This window comes from Xiphophorus hellerii, chromosome 19 (assembly GCF_003331165.1).
Source record: "Xiphophorus hellerii strain 12219 chromosome 19, Xiphophorus_hellerii-4.1, whole genome shotgun sequence".
Taxonomy (NCBI): Eukaryota; Metazoa; Chordata; class Actinopteri; order Cyprinodontiformes; family Poeciliidae; genus Xiphophorus; species Xiphophorus hellerii.
This window is the reverse complement of record NC_045690.1, coordinates 11,522,404-11,541,275: the sequence shown is the minus strand read 5'-3', so window position 1 is coordinate 11,541,275 and position 18,872 is coordinate 11,522,404. Positions and strand designations below refer to the sequence as shown.

At 35.7% G+C, this 18,872-nt stretch overlaps 1 protein-coding gene across 4 annotated transcripts in view; it reads left to right on the top strand.

Moving 5' to 3' along the window:
• The window catches only part of fsip1 (fibrous sheath interacting protein 1), a 34,457-nt gene that overhangs the window by 11,272 nt on the left and 4,313 nt on the right, over window positions 1-18,872 (top strand). For all 4 annotated transcript variants that reach the window (XM_032547189.1, XM_032547188.1, XM_032547190.1 and 1 more), the window contains one exon: window positions 14,834-14,986. In XM_032547189.1, coding sequence (XP_032403080.1) covers window positions 14,834-14,986 — 153 coding nt within the window. The remainder of the gene's footprint in view (window positions 1-14,833; window positions 14,987-18,872) is intronic.

The following is an 18,872-nucleotide window of genomic DNA, read 5'->3' as shown; positions in this document are numbered from 1 at the left end:
ACCAGGGAATGTGGTAGACAGATCAAGAATAAAACTGTGAAGAAGGGTTTGGTTGTAAAACATTTTCTAAAGCTTTGAGCATTTTGAGAATTGCTTATTTTATAATCTAAAACTGGAAAAATGGCACAACATGATCTAAACTGACAGGTCATTTTAGAAGAGGGGACTGTCTCTAACATAGTTCTTCTTGAGCATAAAGGAAAAAAAAAACTGTAGGCCAAAAACACAAGACAAATGCTAAGCACAATGGAGAAATTGTATGCCTTTCTTTTTGAAAGGAAAACAAGCGAGACTTTTTAAGTACCTTTAACTTGGGAATTTAGACCCACGTTGGAAAAAGTTCAGAGGCCACTTCCTTATATTAAAGCTTACTGATATGTTCTCATATGACCCAGCCGAAGTCCACACTTACATCTAATTAAGAATAAGTGACCATACAGGCTGCTATTCATTGCTGCTCTCCATCCATTCGCACAGTGTGAACTCTTTTGCAAAATAAGCACAGGCAAAGTTTTCAGTCTGTGTGCAAAGTTGTTAGAGTAATTGCTGCTATAGGTTTAGTTCTAAAAAATATTGACACAAATGCCCATTAATGTTAAGTCATGCCTTCTTTCCACTACAGTAATGTGCTACTTTGTATTGTTCAATCACATTAAATCCCAAGAAAATTCCTTGAAATTTGTGGTTTTAACATGACAAAATGAGAAAAAGGTTTAATTGTATAAATACTTTTTCCAACCAATGTATTGGTAGCAAACTAATATAAACAGTCACCTTTGTAATAACTTATTACAAAGGTGAATTAAGCAAATTAGAAAGTGTACCAAAAACCTATTTGGTTTTTTTTGACACTGTTCCCTTTATGCTTTTGTCAGCACTTTTTTTGCATCCTTTTATTCTCTCCATTCACTGTCTGCAAATGAATCAAGCCCTTCTGTCATTAAAAACATCTGTGTACATAAAGCCTTAATGTACAGTACTCCCCACTGTACCACTGTGTGGTAATGCCAGCACCACCCATGATCCGCAGGATTGTGTCACGAGTTTTCTGAAGTTGATGACATGGGTGTTTAAATTTGTGTGCCCAAACTTGAGTGTTTCTCAGATTACAAACACATATGTTGTTTTATGGCTGCTTTTTTTTAAGACAAGGAGCAGCAATAATAATAAAAAAACAAAACACGTTGTTATGGTTTTAAATCACTGTCACTATTTTGATTGCAGCTCACCAGATCAGCACGGTTTGACCATATTTGTATTTGCATGGTTACTGCAGCTGTGTTTTGCCATACACTTACTGAGTATATACTTTGCTGTAAGGCTGTGAGGTCAGTTAGTCATACTGTGTGGTTGTTGATGTGCACTCCTGATTTTTAACAACGGCAACTGTTAAGTGAAAGAGCAGAATTTCGGGCAGAAAACTCCCTTTTGGCCAACACAGCGTGGTCAGTGGATTATTTAAGAACTCAAATCTTATTAGGTCCAGTCATGTAATTAAACACAAAGGGAAACTTTAGGAAAACAAAAAGGACACTTGTGAAAAACGAATGGGATCTGACCCTATTAAAAAAAGCTACTTCGCACAAAACATTAAGAATGGCTTTAGCATCGAGGTGTATTTTCTGATCAGTTATTTTAACCATTAAATCCCTGAAGTTTGCCTTCCTGGAATCCATTTGCCCCCTTCCAAAGTATTTGATACTTTGCACATTTCGTGCTTATTGATGAGGTCAGTTTAGATCAACAAGTTCAAGTAAGTTTCATATTTTTGAAAATAGAGGAGAAAAACCTTAATTAAAAGAGATTTAACAAAAAATGCTTTGATATCACCACCAGCAAAGTTGCAAAATGCTGAATTTTTGAATTACTGACCTGATCAATGGTGGCACCCACGTACATGCGTTCATGCAGGGTGATGGTCTATGATCTCATCAGTCTAACATGCCAGGATAATCCCTGTTACAGTACAGAGAGGTTGATGGTGTTGACATGACCTTTAAATTCTCTAGATCTCAACTCCAGTAAGTATCTGTGAGGTGTGTTGGGAATACTGACAGGATTTATGCCAAGTGCTGCCTTAGAACCTGCAGCTGATTTTATTATAATTTTTCTATGATGCCTGATACTAGAGAACACAACTGAGACTAGAACTCAAACCTGCTATGATGTTACAAGTCTTATTTTTCCCACTCTCTAAATGTCCTTGGGAGACTAAGTGTGAAGGATGTGAGCTCAGCCCCCCACCTCTTTATAGCAATAGTTATTAATGATTAGAACATTCAAAGTAAAGTGGTTAGTTTACAAAGCACTAGAATGACTTTCTGTAAGGTTTACTCACACATGATTAATTGGCACCGCAAGGAGAACATGTTAGACCCATATAAATCCAAAGAGGCCAACTAAGGTTAGCATAAAACCTCAGAAAACGGAAATCCCTGTGCATAGATCTTCATCTAAGCATGACCCTCAGTTACTGAAGGATTTTTGTAGAAACATGTGCAGCCAGAGAGTCCTATAGAAATAAGCAAAAGCTATACTTTGTGTGAAATGTTGTTGGAACATTATAGCAGCTTTCTAAAACCCAGTAAAAGTGGTGGAGCACTAATGCCTGTCAAATGACTCCAGAGGGCAAAAACATACTCAATATCCTTAATGTCATCATTATAATTATAATAATGGTTAAGTTAGCATGACAATGTAGTACTGATGAAATAGGGGAATTTTAAGTTTGTATTGGAGTTTTTACCTTATCAACAGACTTTTTATTTGCATTGATAAATATAATGTTTCTTTTTACTACAAAAATGCAGGTACATTTTCAAAAGATACACAAAATCAAAAATAATCTAGCTGAATTTTAGCCTTTTTTTTCTATTGTTTATCATTCCATTAGATCACTTTGTAGATAAAAGAATGTGTTTACTTTACTATTTGCAATTTTTATGCAAGTAGTTTTGATATGCGTCCTGCTCCACTTCAGTCACTTAATTGATTTTCTTATTTGTAAACTAAGGGAATTTATTTCTATAGTTATAAAAATTAAGGAAGTTTAATTTAAAATGTCCTATAAAATTAGATAGATTTTTTATGCCTGCAGCAGCTTTGGGTCCCAAGTAAATGACGGCATAAATTAAATTTTATAAGTTGTAAACAAATGCCAAAAAATATGATTTACTTATCACCAATTGCTTCTGACCTTTATCTGAAATCAAATGAGAACTCCTGCCGTGTCTTACCACATCATATTATATTGTTAGTATCATATCCCTGATGTATTGCTTTCATTAATGTTCATATGGTATCTTTGTTATAACCATATCATGTATCTTTTGTATCCGTATGTCATTGTACCATATCATACTGTATCTCGTCTTACAGTCATTGTCTCCCTATCGCATCACTTTTGTGTTGTCATAATGTATTGGTATCGTATTACAATCAAACTGTATATTTAATGTATGATTATGTTATCATTATCAAACCAAATTGTGTTATATGCGATCATAATCTGCTTAACTTAATTGCACATAATTGTTACATTTCTGAGATAGAAATTTATAACCCTTAGCTGCTATAACCTCAAATGTCTGGATATTGTCACAGTCCTAAGGTGTCAGGATTGTCATATGGCATGCTTACTGCTTTTCATACAGCTTAAAAATAATGACCACCACACCCTTTCCCACCCTGTAATGCTAGTGTGATTCACTTTATTGTTTTCTTACAAACGCCTCTCCCACTGGTTGTATCCTCAGCCACAGTTGTGTTAAGCGGTTCAGAGAGGTTTTGCTTTGTCATGTATGCTTTTTGAGTGTTCCACTCATTGTGGAAGTCCACTGTGGATAATTTGGTCACTTAGCCAGCTGTTGTCAATTAACACCCATACTTATTTTAATGCTTTATTAAACCTAGGATATGTAACTTTTATTTTAAAAAAACAAAACAAAAAAACTTACATATTTGTTAAAACTGTCTTGGCTATAATATGAGACACATAATGAAAAGATCTAACTCCTCCACCTCATCCCAGTGCTACTATTGCTATCTGTCTAAAATAACCAGTCAGGGCCAGGAGGAGTGTTTGAGTACTGTCAATCATCCTCAGGTACACGCTGCTCAACGTGCTAATGGCAGTTAATCAACTTACTGTTCCAGGAAAACTGTTTATCCACCGTCATTGGTGGCCTTCATAACTACACTGAAGCTTTAGTGTAGCAAAGAGAAAGTGGGAGATGTGAGCAGCACATACATGAGCTTGATTGACAGTGCTAAGACCATCCTCCTGGCTTTGGTTGATTGTTTGTTACTGAGTGGTGTATTTCTGTGGTTAGTGCTTGGAGATATACTGTCAGAACATAGTAACAGCTTTAACAAACATGTAAAAATATTTTTCCTAAAAGTTACAAACTTAAATTTTAAGCCAAATACAAGTGCTGGAACATATTTCAGCACTTGGAAATAAATTGGATTTTTAAAAGTTTGGTTCCAAATTTTGAAAATATTTCCTATGGCGTGTTTTATTTTCTACCACTGGAAAAAAGTAGTTTCCTTGTGGAAGACTATATGCTGTACAGCTGTGAGCCAGACATTATCGAACATAGCATCTGTTTTTTGGGGGACAAAGAGTGCTAAAGGACGCTTGAGGTTTTTTTTTTTTTCTTCCATATGCTTTTGATAAATATTGAATTTGTCCTACTTTCAACCCTTTTTATACTTCACATTTATTTTGTCTGTGTCACTGTTTGGCAAAAACTAAAGTTATCCTATGTTAACAAAGCATGCTGGGTGGAGCTCATCATTTGAGCATCTCCTAACAACAAGAACAACACACTGGATGTATTTACAGTACGGTAGTTTGAAAGTATTTCCAAACACAAGTTTAGAGGTTGAAAATGTAAAAATGGGGACTTGAAATACTTTTCTTCTATCTTAATATCATTCTGACATACTAAAATTCACATGTGGCGTGGCTATTTCTACCTATCACATTCAATGTGGTTTTAGATTGTAAAATGCACCAGGAGGTTTTGATCTGAATACTTCAGACCACCCTCAGTTCTGAAAAAGAAAGCTTGTGTACACAGTCCAGATGACCTACAAGTGAATCTTCTAATACTTCAGGAATGTTCACCAATCATCAAGTCAACAAGAATCCAAGATGTTGACAAAAAACCCTGATCTCTGGAGGGGGAAAAGATGGCCTGGAGACAAACAAATTTTCAGTTTTCAGGCCCCACTATTTACTCTTATCGAGGGCTATTACACTTAGTTGTTTTTGGAACGTTTGAATGGAGAAATAAAGAGTTAGACTTGTTAACTGCTAATTACCAAAGTATTAGCAGCTGATCCACTGTATAAAATACAATACATGCAGTTTTGTTGCCACGCCTCCATCTCTCAGCTTGTCAGATGGATATGAGTCACAGCTGGGCAAAATGTCACCTAGGGAGACACGGTAAGAAATATGAAACTGAGAAAAAGTCAAGAGGCTCTTAAGCTTCTAAACAGCTCCTGTGCTCTCGCAGGGAGAGCTCGTGGCAAGGCATGTGGACAGGCCTTGGCAGGTAGCCTGAGTCCACGTGGCACATCCAGAGCAACCACTAAAGTTCACATTTCAAGAGATTGAGAGAAAACAGAAACACAGATAAAGCAGGAGAGAAGGGTGCTGTCCTGAATAACATGGAGCAAATTAGTATGGCTGTGTTATTTCTTTATGCCTTCTCTTCCTTGTTGTAGGCGCTGAAAATAGATCAACTCTTGCAATGCTTTGGTTGCTTTACACAAGTTTCAATAACCTTGTGACCGTTCGTCACTTTGGAACCACACATTTCCATGTATTATGATGGGATTTTATGGGACAGACTAACTGAAAGTTATTCACAGTTATGAAGTGAGGAAAACTAATCTAAAAGAAGTGTGGTTTCCATTTGATTTCAACCCCCTAAGTCAATGTTAATCCCATACCTACAGTTACATCTGCAAGTCTTTGAGTATGCCTCTGCCAGTTTTGCATACATAAACTGAAGTTTATTTGTATTTTTTTGTTTACAAACAACTCAGCCTTAGAGAAATTGACTAGAATGTCTGTAATCAGCAGTTTTCCAGTGAAGTCGCAGACTATGCTGGATTTAGGCCCATTTTTTTTTCTCATCCACTATAGCACATACTCTGACTTATGTGTATAGGGTTGCTATCCAGGGGAAAGGTGGACCTCTGGTTCAGTCTGAAGTTGCTTTTTCCTTTCCCAATGTTTCCCTTCCCATTTTCCCATCCAACTCTGACCAACTATTTGTTATTATATGTTTTTTTTATTGTTACTAAAGAACATTGCCCCCACAACCTGATTGTGCCACTGCCATGGTTCACAGTGAGATTAGGGTGTTTTCTTATAACAAATGTGTTTCAATGGAGAAAACTTATGGAGAATGTTTTTGGAGATTTCAGCCAAAAAGTTCAGTTTTACTCTCATTTCAGGAGACCATCATCCTTCCCACGTGTCCTGTGTTCCCCACATTACTTGTGGCAAGCTGCAAATGTGGCTTCTCATCACCTCTTTTAAAAACTTTTGCTTTACAGTCTACAACATTCATATTTGTAGATAACACAAATAATAGATTATTTTTCTTCAGAGTAGAAGAAAAAAATCTTTCTTCTTCCCCAAGAGGCAGTTTGGATAACTATGCCTTAGTTAGTGTGCAATTGTGCGCCATACTGTTTCCATTTATGGATGATACTCCTTGAGATGTCCAAAGCTTTGTGTATTGTTTTATAATCTAACCCTTCTTTGAAGTTCTCCACGAATTTATCTACTTTGTTTCTTTGTCGTTATGATCATGTTTATTCAATAATGTTCTCAAACAAACATTAAACTGGGGAACTCTTTTTACTTCCCGATACAATCTGATGCGATAATTTTTTTGTGGGGAAAACTTAGAATAAGGATGGTGAATACTGGCACACTTTTAATATTTCTCTGTTTAAAAATAAAAATGCTCTTTTTTTTTTTGCTCATCAGTTTGCTGTTGTTCTATCACATGAAGTCCCAATGAACTACATGGAAGTTGTAGTTGACAAAAGCTGCACATGAATACTTTGCAAGAGACTCCATTGACCTGCAATGAATCAGCTAAGAAACAGAAAATCAGAGCAAAACAAAAACACACGTTCCTCACTGCTTGCTTTTTCATGACTGGGGAACTTAATGCGATCAACAGATATTGTTCATAAAACAAAGGCCCCCATAGACAGGGTCAGCGAGCCAATTTGTGGTTACTGCACAGTAAAAAAAATGTTGAAAACATTGGCTGGATTCCACCTCACTAAAATGTTTTCCAAGCAAATATCCAGACAGAATTTTTTCCTGTCATTATTTTTTTCTTACATGAAATACTCAGAAGAAACTCATTATGTTTGTTTCGATGAGTAGCTTACCCAGCCATAAAATATGAAGAACTCAACACCTACACCTAATTTGATTCATTTAACACAGGCAGTAGCATTTATAACTTGATTGTGAACTTTAGTTCGATTAGTTTCATTGGAGCAAGCTGCTCCTATTTAACTTGTATTGAATGTGTTAACAAGCATATAAAGTTGCTCTGGCTGTCCCTCTGACCAACTAAAATACAACATGAGTCAGTGATTGCTCTTGCAGAATAAAAAAAACACATATTGTTGTAGAATGCACTCATACAAGATGACATAAACAAATGTTTTACGGTTTTGCTTGTGTATCTGACACGAATCAGCATTAGAGTACCCAGCTGTTATTTTTGGCCAGACAGACCACAGATGCAGTCCACATTGAAGGGAGAAAGAAACACCAGACAATCAATCTTAGTGGCTCTCACCACTAAAAAAATTAGAAAATTATATTATTATACGCTACCACCACCTGATCTTTAGAGTTCCAAGATTTATTTTCAAAGTGATTCAAATTGATGTGTTTGGAGTTTTGTCACTTTGGACATCAGTGGCTGATGTATCAAATGTTGCAGCTGTTTCACCTCGAAGCCCACTGACGAAATCGATGTGGAATGCTTTGTCTCTATTTGAGGTCAACACATGAAACACAGGATACACAGGGATTTGTGAACACTTGTGTGTATGCCTCATGTGTTATAGGACTGCAAAATATTAAGAAATGTTTTAATGATGATAATAATGGGAAATATTACTTACTTTACTTTACTTAAGTGATATATGGTCTCATTCAGTAAATATTGAAAAGTGGATTTATTTAGATTCACTAAATGAAATGCATTACGCTACTCACAAGCTGATGTTTTCAAGCCTTTATTTTCTTTGATGAGGATATTCGGCATACATCCAAAAAATACATTCAGTTTAAGATTAGAATATTTTAAAACAGACTTGAATATTACATCATCTCAATAGAATAAACAATACAGAAATGTGGGCTTAACAGAAAATACCTACTTAAAAGTTATTTTCAAAAGATACTTCAGGTCTGACAAATGAAGAAAAGTGTGGCCATAATATTTGTGAAATTTATGAAATTCCTCAAAGCGCACTAATAATCATGTACAGAGGTTTGTAAACATAATAGAGTGTTGTGATCCTGGTACATCAGACAAAACGGTATCACTACAGTCCAAAATATGCAGATAAGATCGCCCATTTACATGTTTCTTAGATAAAGAATGTTGATTTAAAAAAACCAAAAAACAAAACATACCTAACATTTGTATGTTTCATTGAGCTGGAGTTTTAGGTTATTTATTCATTTAATATCACAAGAGAAGAAATGATTTACACAATATTTAGCTACTGTCTAATTTCTATTTAAATAGTCCTTAAGGCAGATTAAAGCACTAGACATAAAAAATAAGGTCTCATTCTGCATAGTCCTGCTGAAAAGAAGATTCAAATTTGATTTACTTTTCTGGAATTGTTACAAGGAGTTCCAAAAGGCATGAGTATTATCTTCCTGAGTTCAAAGCTTGGCCTTCACTGTTCCATATCAAAAGCTTCTTTATGTGGAGAATTTTTTTTGCCATAATCCAAGAATACACATTTTTATTTTGAAAGCAGGACTTCATATTTTTCTTCTCAAAACTTGTAATGATTGTACCAACCAAAGACAACCTAGTCATGATGTTGATCCTCCATGTCTTCTTATTTACTGTACATCCACAGTGCAAAATGTACTCGTACCAATTACTCTTCTTCCCATTTTGTTGTGACAGAGTTCAATAGATTTTATGATTTACCAACGCAAACTATAGCATGATTCTGAATGGAAAGGAAAATGCTAAATTATTCTCAAAAATAATAATCTGAAAAGTGTACATTTATATTCAGCCCCCTCACCCTACCACCACCACCTTCTCTGACAGCATAAAATGCAGTCAACCAATAGGGTTAATGAGCCATCTAATTAGTCAGTAGGGTCCACCTGTTTGTAATTTATTCTCAGTATAAATCCAGCTGTTCAATGCTCAGAGGTTTGTCAGAAAACAGTAGTGAATAAACAGTCATGTCGAGGAGAAAATTGTGGAGAAGTTTGAAGTAGGCTTTTGAACATCTCCAGAGAAATGTTCAGTCTATCATCCAAAAATGAAGAGTATGGCACAACTATAAACCTAGCAACACATGGCTGTACACTTAAGCTGACAGGCAGGGCAAAGAGTACATTAATCAAAGAGTCACGGTGGCCATGCAAGATAGATGGAGCTAAATATTTGGCACTTCTGGATGAAAACCTGACCTTGTACTGGCTGCAGTACAAGGTCAGAGCGATCGGTACAGTCTGTCCAATCTTTTTCCAATTTCTCTATTTTTTTCCAGCTTTTTATTTGTAAGAAATGTAAACCATATATAATTTTGACAGAGCTTCACAAGTGTAAAATACTTTGAAGTTTGTTGCTGTGGCATTAATCCCACAATAGTTATGAATACATGTGCAAGGCAATGTCATACTAATATTACTTCATTGCTGCAACATTGAGTAGCATTTGCATGCAGTCTGTAACTGCATGCTTGATGAGTATAGATGGGATCTCAGAGTGACAGTCATACCAGACTTCTTTCAACTTTTTGACCTGCCCATGAAGACCTGTTGACTTAGCTGGTGAATAAATTGTGAACAATATATTATCAAATGCTTAAGTAGGTGAAACTGGAGGTGCACTGTATATTCCTATGCCAGATAAGCAATACTGTAATGGCGGTATGGATGAGCACTAAAACACATTTTGTATCACTTCTTAAACTTTTGTGAACATCAGTTATACATATAGTCAATACATTTGATTTGTGTATCTCTCTGCTGTGCTAAACTTACTGAGTCTTACCTCATTTTAAGTTTTTACGTATTCTAGGAAAACGGACACAAACACTATAATATAGCAGAACAATTGTTGGAGTCTGTTCAGGTGTAGAAACAAAATTCTTTGTTTTGACAAGCAGTGAATCATTACTACAATTTCATGTAGAGAAAAGCAAAGGCTTACGTCCCCAACACTGCTTTTTAAAATATGGTCAAACCACTCTTGTTTTTCTAACTTAAAAATTAAAGTCATAATGTTTGTTCACTACATAAAATTTTTTTTTACCACTTTTAAAACATAAAGGGCATTCCAAATGTGACTGCGAGTCAGACTGAAGATGATGTAAACATATTGTCAGCATCTAACCTTTAATGTGATTACCAGCTAGTGGTGTTTTGTGCTTTACATCAGTTCTGATCAACTTTCCTGTCCTGTTGAATAAAAGCAGACCCACAGCACACCGTTGTCACTAAGTGTTTGCTGTGGGGTTGGGATGTTTTAGGTAATTTCCAGTGATTGTTTTTGTAATGTAGTGTTTTGAATGTAAAGCAAAAGGTCCAATTTTTATCTAACCAAATAACTTTCTTCCATGTTTGCTGTGTGCCCTTCATGACCAAATTCCATATTTGACCTCTCATGGCTGTTTTTACAGCATTGGCTTTCTTCTTTCTTAAAAGCCAGATTTATGGATGACACATCTAATATTTGTCCTCTTGACAGATTCTCCCACTAAAGCTGTGGATCCCTTCAGCTCCTCTTGAACTACCACAGGTCACTCATCTGCTTCTTTGATTAACACATACTGTATGTACATCCCTCCCCAATAATGGATAAACAATGTTCAGTGAGACTAAGTTGTATGAATAACTTGTATTTGTAAACAAGTAAAGTTGTTTCATATTTAGAGAACTGTGCTACATCATTTTCTGTTTTTGTTTTTGTTTTTTATTCTGTCTTAGCAAGATTCTTTGTACATCAATATTTCTTTACATCTAATTTGGGCATACTGATATTAGGAATAAACCTAAAGCACCACAATTCACAGAGAGATGCAATTATGGCTCGAGTACTTTTGTAGCATAAATTCAACCTCTTGGTTTGCTTTTTTAATATTTATGGTGATTATTTGCTTATCTAAATTGTTCAATTTTCTGCCTCGGCTGCTTTCATATTCCTTTAAGATTGTTGCTGTGCAGAAATCATAAGGCCGATTATCCAGGATTTTTAAGTACTATTTTTGGACTTTATTATGTGCTAACTTTCCCCAAAATATATGTCAGAGTCATAAAGACCAACTGCTGGCTTTATTATCATTAAATATTGCAGACTCTCTTTATGTTTCCAGCTTATATTTTGTGAGAGGTAGGGCAGCTGTTATTTCCAAATTAAATAAACTTTCTCTTGCAGAGATTTGAGCATTTTTAGCAACATGCATTTAGTGGTGGGAGGATAGTGGTAAAGCTAGACTTTAATTTTTATTTTTCCTCATTGGAAACCCTGTATTTCTCACTCTGGTGCATAACATGAGTCTGATCCTGTTGTGGTCCTGGCTTGTGCCATATAGGATGAGTGAGACTTTCCCAAAAGGCTCCAGGAACGACCACTTAAAGAGACTCCAAGGATAGAAGCTGTCATTATTTCCAGGATGGAAGACAGAGGCCACCTCTAGATGAGGCCACACACAGTTTTTTTTTTTTAAGGGAAATTTTTGTTTTTGTTAAGATTTAGATATTCTTTTATCATGTTGGTGCCTTTCCGTTGTCCAAACCTGATTTACGTAAGTGCACGAGGTGACTGAGTTGGATTGTCTATTTTGCTTTATAACATGGGCAACAACATTCAGTCTGCTCTAAATACTTTGCTAAACTCCCCTTCCACTGTGAGTTTTACTAGGACTACATCCCATCATAAATATGTCATAGCGTATTTAGACTTTCTGCAGTTAAATTTGTAAAGTCCGCAGGATGCCGGCATCTTCAGTAACCTACCATTATGTCATAGGCAAGCTCTTATTGAGATGTCAACATTCAATGAATTATCCATCAATTTCGTCATTATTAGATCATGCATATGTCTGCCTGCCATCTAGACAAACTGAGGCAGATAGAGATTTTTAACCACACGGCGCTGATCTGACACTCCAGAACCATCCTGTGGTTTGCAGAATCCTCAAACTCAACAATTTATTTACATTCTTCACCTCTCTTTAGCTATTATATTTTTTAGGTCAAAATATGACCCAAAATTATAGTCTATAACACTCTATAACCCACATTTGCTTCCAATGTGTTGTTTAGTAGTGATCAGAGCTTCTGGACTATTTAAGAAACACAGAATGTCAAAGACAAACTACAACCACATTACATCATCTGTTGATTTTTTTGTGAGGCCTTAAACATTGGTTGTCTCCTGGGAATTTCTAAAGCCAAACGTGAACATGTGTGGAAGAGAGAGTCCTAAGTTATCATATTTGCTTGGTTAGCTTGGCAAGTCTGCTGTCTCTGTCCTCTTTTAGATCATACTTATGTGTTTTTGTATAAGTATAAAATGCTACTGAGAATCAAAAAGCCATTTAATACATCTAAGCTGCTCTAACATGAGCATGTGCATAAAGCGTGTGTCTGAATTTGCCAATCAAACAGAAACAAATGTCTGGCTGTTCAAATTAATTGAGTTCTTTATTTAGAAGTACATTTGTTGTCCGTTATACACAATTTATTAGTTTTTGGCCTTCACTCAGATTTTCTTTTTCTTTTCATAAAAAATAAACTTGGCCCAAAATTACACTATTAAACTTTATAAGTTTAATTTAAAACAAGTGATTTAAGGGGAATTAGTTAATCAATTAAAGGATCTATTGACTTAAAAAATAGAAAAACATGTAACATTTTTAAAATTATTAACAATTCCATGAGTTATCAATAAAGCTATCAATACATATCTTTATTGAGCATATTATAGATAAGATAACATTCATTTATTTTTGGAATATGTTTAGTCAATATTTTATTTTTGTTTGAAGGACAGAATGTATTTGAAATAAATCATGTCAGCATTGTTCTTTTAATATGAAGCTTTATATAGGCTCTACTCAGGTCAGAAGATACGTCAACAAAACATGTCAATATCAAAACAGCCAGTTTAATTTGAAACCAGTGCTTTGTGGGCATCATTTGTATTCTACTCCAATATATTTCAAAGCTGTTTATGAGATAAATTGAATCAGCAAAAGTCTCTTTAAATTGTATTATTCACAATTAGCATTAAGTTCAAAAAATGTCTTAGTCTCACAGTCAGATTTTCATTATGGATATCTTCTATTGTACGAATAAGTTGCATTTATAATGTAGAGCCTGATATGTTAAACCGTATAAATTTGAGGAAACCAAATACATTTTTAGATATAGGCTATTTACTCAAAAGAATTTAAACACCTAAAACAATTTGAGATATGTAAAAGCAACTTAAGAAAATTCTAAACACTAACACGAAAATGTTAAAAATACTTACTTTTATTGACTAATTCAAATAAGCCAATAAAGCTACTCATTTTTTTATTTCTTAAAAAATGTGGTTACATTATTTATTCTTGAGATGTTCTTTGGAATTTCAAAGTGTGCAATCTGTGTTCGGTTACAGATCAAAGTTTATTTCATTATTCTCATCTATAGCCATTATTGTGTTATTTTGTACAAACTTAAAATATCCAATTTGAGTGTTGGCAATCTTTTTGTCTTTCCCCTTTTATCGAACTTTCATGCTTACAGTTACCAGACCTCTAACTTTCACTCGAATGTTGGCTCCACTGTAATTTAAATGGACTCGGTTGACTCACATTAAGTTCCATACAATGGCAAGTGGGTCACATTTTTCCAAAATTGGGTAATTAGAAATTTCAGAATAGATGGTTATTTGGCAAACATTCATTCATTTCTCTGGAATCATTTAGTTTTTCTTCACAGCTTCTACTAGCATTTGCTGACTTTATTGGCAGGGAATCAGTGTTTTGTTCCCCTGTAAGCCTGCCGAGTCTGTTTGACCGAGTTTGATCTGATGACTAAAGTTCGTGGCAAAGAAAAATATCCATGGTGTGGTAGTCATAAAGTCACATTTTTCAGTTAAAATCTGTCAGTTGATTGTGCTCCATGTGGGATTCTTTTATTTCGTTCTGACCTATTTTCAAAAGCTTGCTTTGGATGCTGCTTGCGGTTAACTGCTGACCTTATTCTCATAAATCTGTGATTTATCTTGAATCCTAAGTGGGTTTTAACTGAACTTTCTTAGTTTAGGAATGTGGGGTTCTGCTCTAAGGTCTCTCTTGAAAGCTGTTAAACTTTGGTTTAAATCAATCCCAACATCTTTAGGAATCATGGAGAAATGGAAAAATTTCACATGAACTCAATGTGGTGAACTATTATACGGCTTTATGCCCATTTAAATGCTCAAAGTGCCCACTGTTAGTTGAGTGCACTCAAAGTGCACCCATGTGAGATGAGGTGTTTCTTCCTTGTGAGAACTAATTGTGTCTGTTGTGTATCAAGGGCCTTGGCTCCAAGATTGGTTGGAAGCAGGATTGGGACCAGCAGCCAGGAGAGAAGGTCCTGCAGGATATAAAGGAGAGGAGAGAACTGGAGACACGGCTTCAAGAGATCCAGCAGCAGCTGGAGATCCTGGGTGTTGGCCAGGAGATGACGGTGAGCTCAAAGTAGCCTCAATCACTTACACACAAACACATTGTGTATATTCTATCACTTCTATCTGAAGAATGTTTTTGTTGTGGATTTTACCACTCAGTGCTTGTAGTTACACCTGTGACAAATTAGTACAAGCACATACACATTGCTCATTTCTTGTTGTTCTGGTTTGAGGGGACGATGGAATCACACTTGTATTCATTCCCAACTCCATAGACTTAGGTTTCTCATAGCCACAATAACAGACGTGCATATTCTCTTCTGAATGCCTCATTTCCCCACTGTTTCATTGTTTCTTTAGAATTCTTTGTTGAGGTTCAGTGTCTTCCCTACAGTGTTCCCCCTAGAAACATTTAAACTCTGACTGGTTTTTAGAGCTGCCTGTAGAGTTACAACCAGAGGTCTTTTCTCCAAACTCTGTAGCTAAAGTCACAAAACAAGAATGTTCCAAGAACAAAGGTGGATACTAAAACTGATTTCTGCTTGCACTGGCATTTAGAACATTGAGTCTGGTGTGTAGAGAAGAAGAAAACACTGGGCATAAATTTAGTAGTTTGATTGTGTCATTGGGGTTCATCTCTTTGTGCAATGCCTTGCAAAAGTATCCACACCCCTTGAACTTTTTCAGACTACATTGCGAAAATAAAACTTTAATTAATTGGCATTTTATGTTACAAATAAAAAATCATACATAATTGTGAAGTTAAAGGAAAATTATACAATGGACCTGGCTTATTTGTAGTTCATTGTTCACTGAATTATCTGTTCATGGATTTTTCTGTGTACATAACTCCAAAATAGTTGCAGAAAAACTGCTGATTTGCATTTTTTTTGTATTCAAAAGAAGTGTCTTGCCCAAGGTCATAACAACAGAGGCAGATGGACCGGGGATCAAACCGACAACCCACACTCAAATTTTTACCGCTGTCGCTACTATTATCTCATTAGTACTTTAAAGACCTCAGAGATTTGTTTGACCATATTAGTGGATAAAGAGCCTAATTAAAACCAAAGAACACATCAAACAGGTCAGAAATAAGGTTGCGGTGATATCTAAAGCAGGGCAAAATATCCTAGAGCATTTTTCAGTGAATCCTCCATAAATAATGAGTAATGAGCATAGCATAGTTGCAAATCTACAGAGAAATGGCATAAAAAGAGCCAGAAAGTTCAGCATTACCAAATCAAAGTGTCTAGTCAACCATGAGATAAATTTGTATTGAACAGAGGGTACTGCAGTTTGGAGCAAAACAGTGATGTGCATGAAGATTATTAGAACAGAGATGGCAGACACTGAGAAGAAGGTGCTTTGTCAGATGAAATCAAAATTTAACTTTCTATCTTCACCTTGAATGCACCATCCCACGACAAAACATGTTGATGGCAAAGTTATGCTGTTGGCAGAGCTGCTGAAAAGATTTATGGAGCTAAATACAGGGGAATCCTGAAAAAAAAAAGATTAGAGGCTGTAAAAGACTTCAAGTTGTGGGTAGGGTCATCTTTAATCAGGACCCTAAAAATACAGGCAGACGTTTTGGAAGCTCAAAATGGAGAAATTTGCCATGAAGAATGGCTTAATCAGAGTTCAGCACTTATAGGGGATCTGAAATATCTATATTCACAGACAGGCATTTTATCTGACTAAGTTTGAGATATGTTGAAAAGAATGGGCTAAATATTTAGTGTCTAGATATCCAAAGCTGGTAGAGACGTATCTTAAAACATGATGAGTGTTGACTTGGGGTGACTGAATGCACATGCAAGTTTGAAGCTTTTCAAATTTGTAAACCATGTATCATTTTCCTTCTACATCAAAATAATGCAACACTTGGTGTCAGGTTTTCACATGAAATCATGCTGCTAGATGTTCAAGTTTGTAACTGTAATGCGATCAAATTGAAGGTGCCTGAATACTTATTAAAAACACTGTTTGCTGAATAACACTGGCTTAATTCACAGATGAACCACATGATGATGCATGTATGTCTAATTTAAGCATTAAAGAGGCACACTGTTAGTTTGGTGCTGACATACGTAAGTGGCTGCCACACCCTTACATCAAAAGACATTATACCGTGCAGCCAGGAATTATTTCTGGCTTAAATAAGGAGCAACAAATGGAATTTCTAGCTAACATGCCGACACTTCATTTGAGTAAACGGTTCTCTCATGGTTGTCACGATACATCAGAGCCACCAGTCTGCTAGCTGCTAGTCCTGCAGCACACTCTTTACATTCAGCTGTGAGACACTCACCAATTGACTGAACCCAGTGAGTGACTTGGGGATGAACTGTTCACTGACAGCGTGTATTCTTAGTGCCAGCGGGCTTGTTTTGAGGCTGTGAAAAGATTTATTAGTTCAGAATTTGTCTAGGAGGGCATTCTTAAAGCAGCCTCACACAGCTGCAGTGTACTCATAAAGTTGATTTGTATAGCATCCATAACTCTACCGCTGCCTTACTGTATTTTACTACTGAATACTGACTCTACCTGTTATATAAGGTTTTTGTATGGTTTTAATGATTTACCATAATAATTTTTTGAGCCTGTACAAAAAAAGAGTTCTTTTTACACAACTTCACAGCACTACGATTTGCAGTTTTAAGAAGTACTTTGATATGAAATATTTTCCCTAAAGCAACATTTCTGTTCTATTAAATGTACGATACACTTAATATTTAATAATTTGGACTATTTATATTTTTTGGAATTTTCTTTGGCTTTTATAGTAGCAGTTGATATTGTTTGCATGTATAATACTTATATTTCCTAAAGGGTGCCAACATTTACATAGAGAATATGGTTTCATTTCAGAAAGCTTGACTCTGCAAACTTTGAATTTTCTTCACACAGTAACAACTTCTGCACCCAGTCATAGTCTAGCTGAGCACCTGTGACTGGATTGAGCATAATCCAATTAAATTGGCTGTTGAATTGTCCAAATGATTCTTTTTGCAGTGAACTTCAACTTGGAGCCAAGAGAATAATCTGTCTCATCACCTTTTGACTTTCATTGTTCTCTTGTTTTTGTTGCACGATTTCCGGGGGAAAAAAAGAAGTAAAATTGTAAATTGATGTGCCGAAATATTTTTAGAAGTAAAAGGTAAAGATTATTCAACATAACCACTTTTAACTGATGAAAATGCATTGAAAGCTCTTATGGTTCTGTTCTTCCTGCAAACTCATGTGGCTGCATTCTTGTATCTACAAAAGGAAGGAAACTCCATCTTTTACCATAAACTAAAGAAGTTCTGGCAGGGCAGCCTTATTTTAGTCAGACCAGCATCTTTATCAGTAACTCTACTAAAAGTGTTATTTACACCAATATCACTCAGAATCTAGCAAGCAATTCTTTCAAGGTGCAGTTGGATACCCAGACACATTCCAAAAATATTTAATGTACTCAAAAAACATCTTATTGACCTATCTGTTAAAAAAAAGGAAAAAAAGAAAGAAATGAAACTTGATCGTACTGTGTGGGCTCAGTTTTCCAAAAGAAGATTAATTTAACAAAGGCATGACTGTTCTGACTTCTAGCTGTTTGCCTAGAAGAGGACCACCAGCTCTGCACAGCTCACAGTCAGCTACATCACACACACACGCATGTGATGCAGCACCAGTTCAGCACAAGTGTAGGCTGTTCCACTTTTAAGAGCTCTTACTTCAGTCACATACCTGAGCTTTATCAGAAAGAGGTCCAAAGGCCAGCTGTCCTCTAATGCAAGAAGGCTTCTATTCAGTCCATTCCTTTAAGATTATTCACAAAATAAGCTTGCAGTGCATTCTCCTGTGAAAAGATTGCTACAACACTGTAAGTAAATAATTTTATTCAAGGGAGTGCGTGACTATCAAGCAGATTTTGTCTTCAAAAATATGTCATGATTT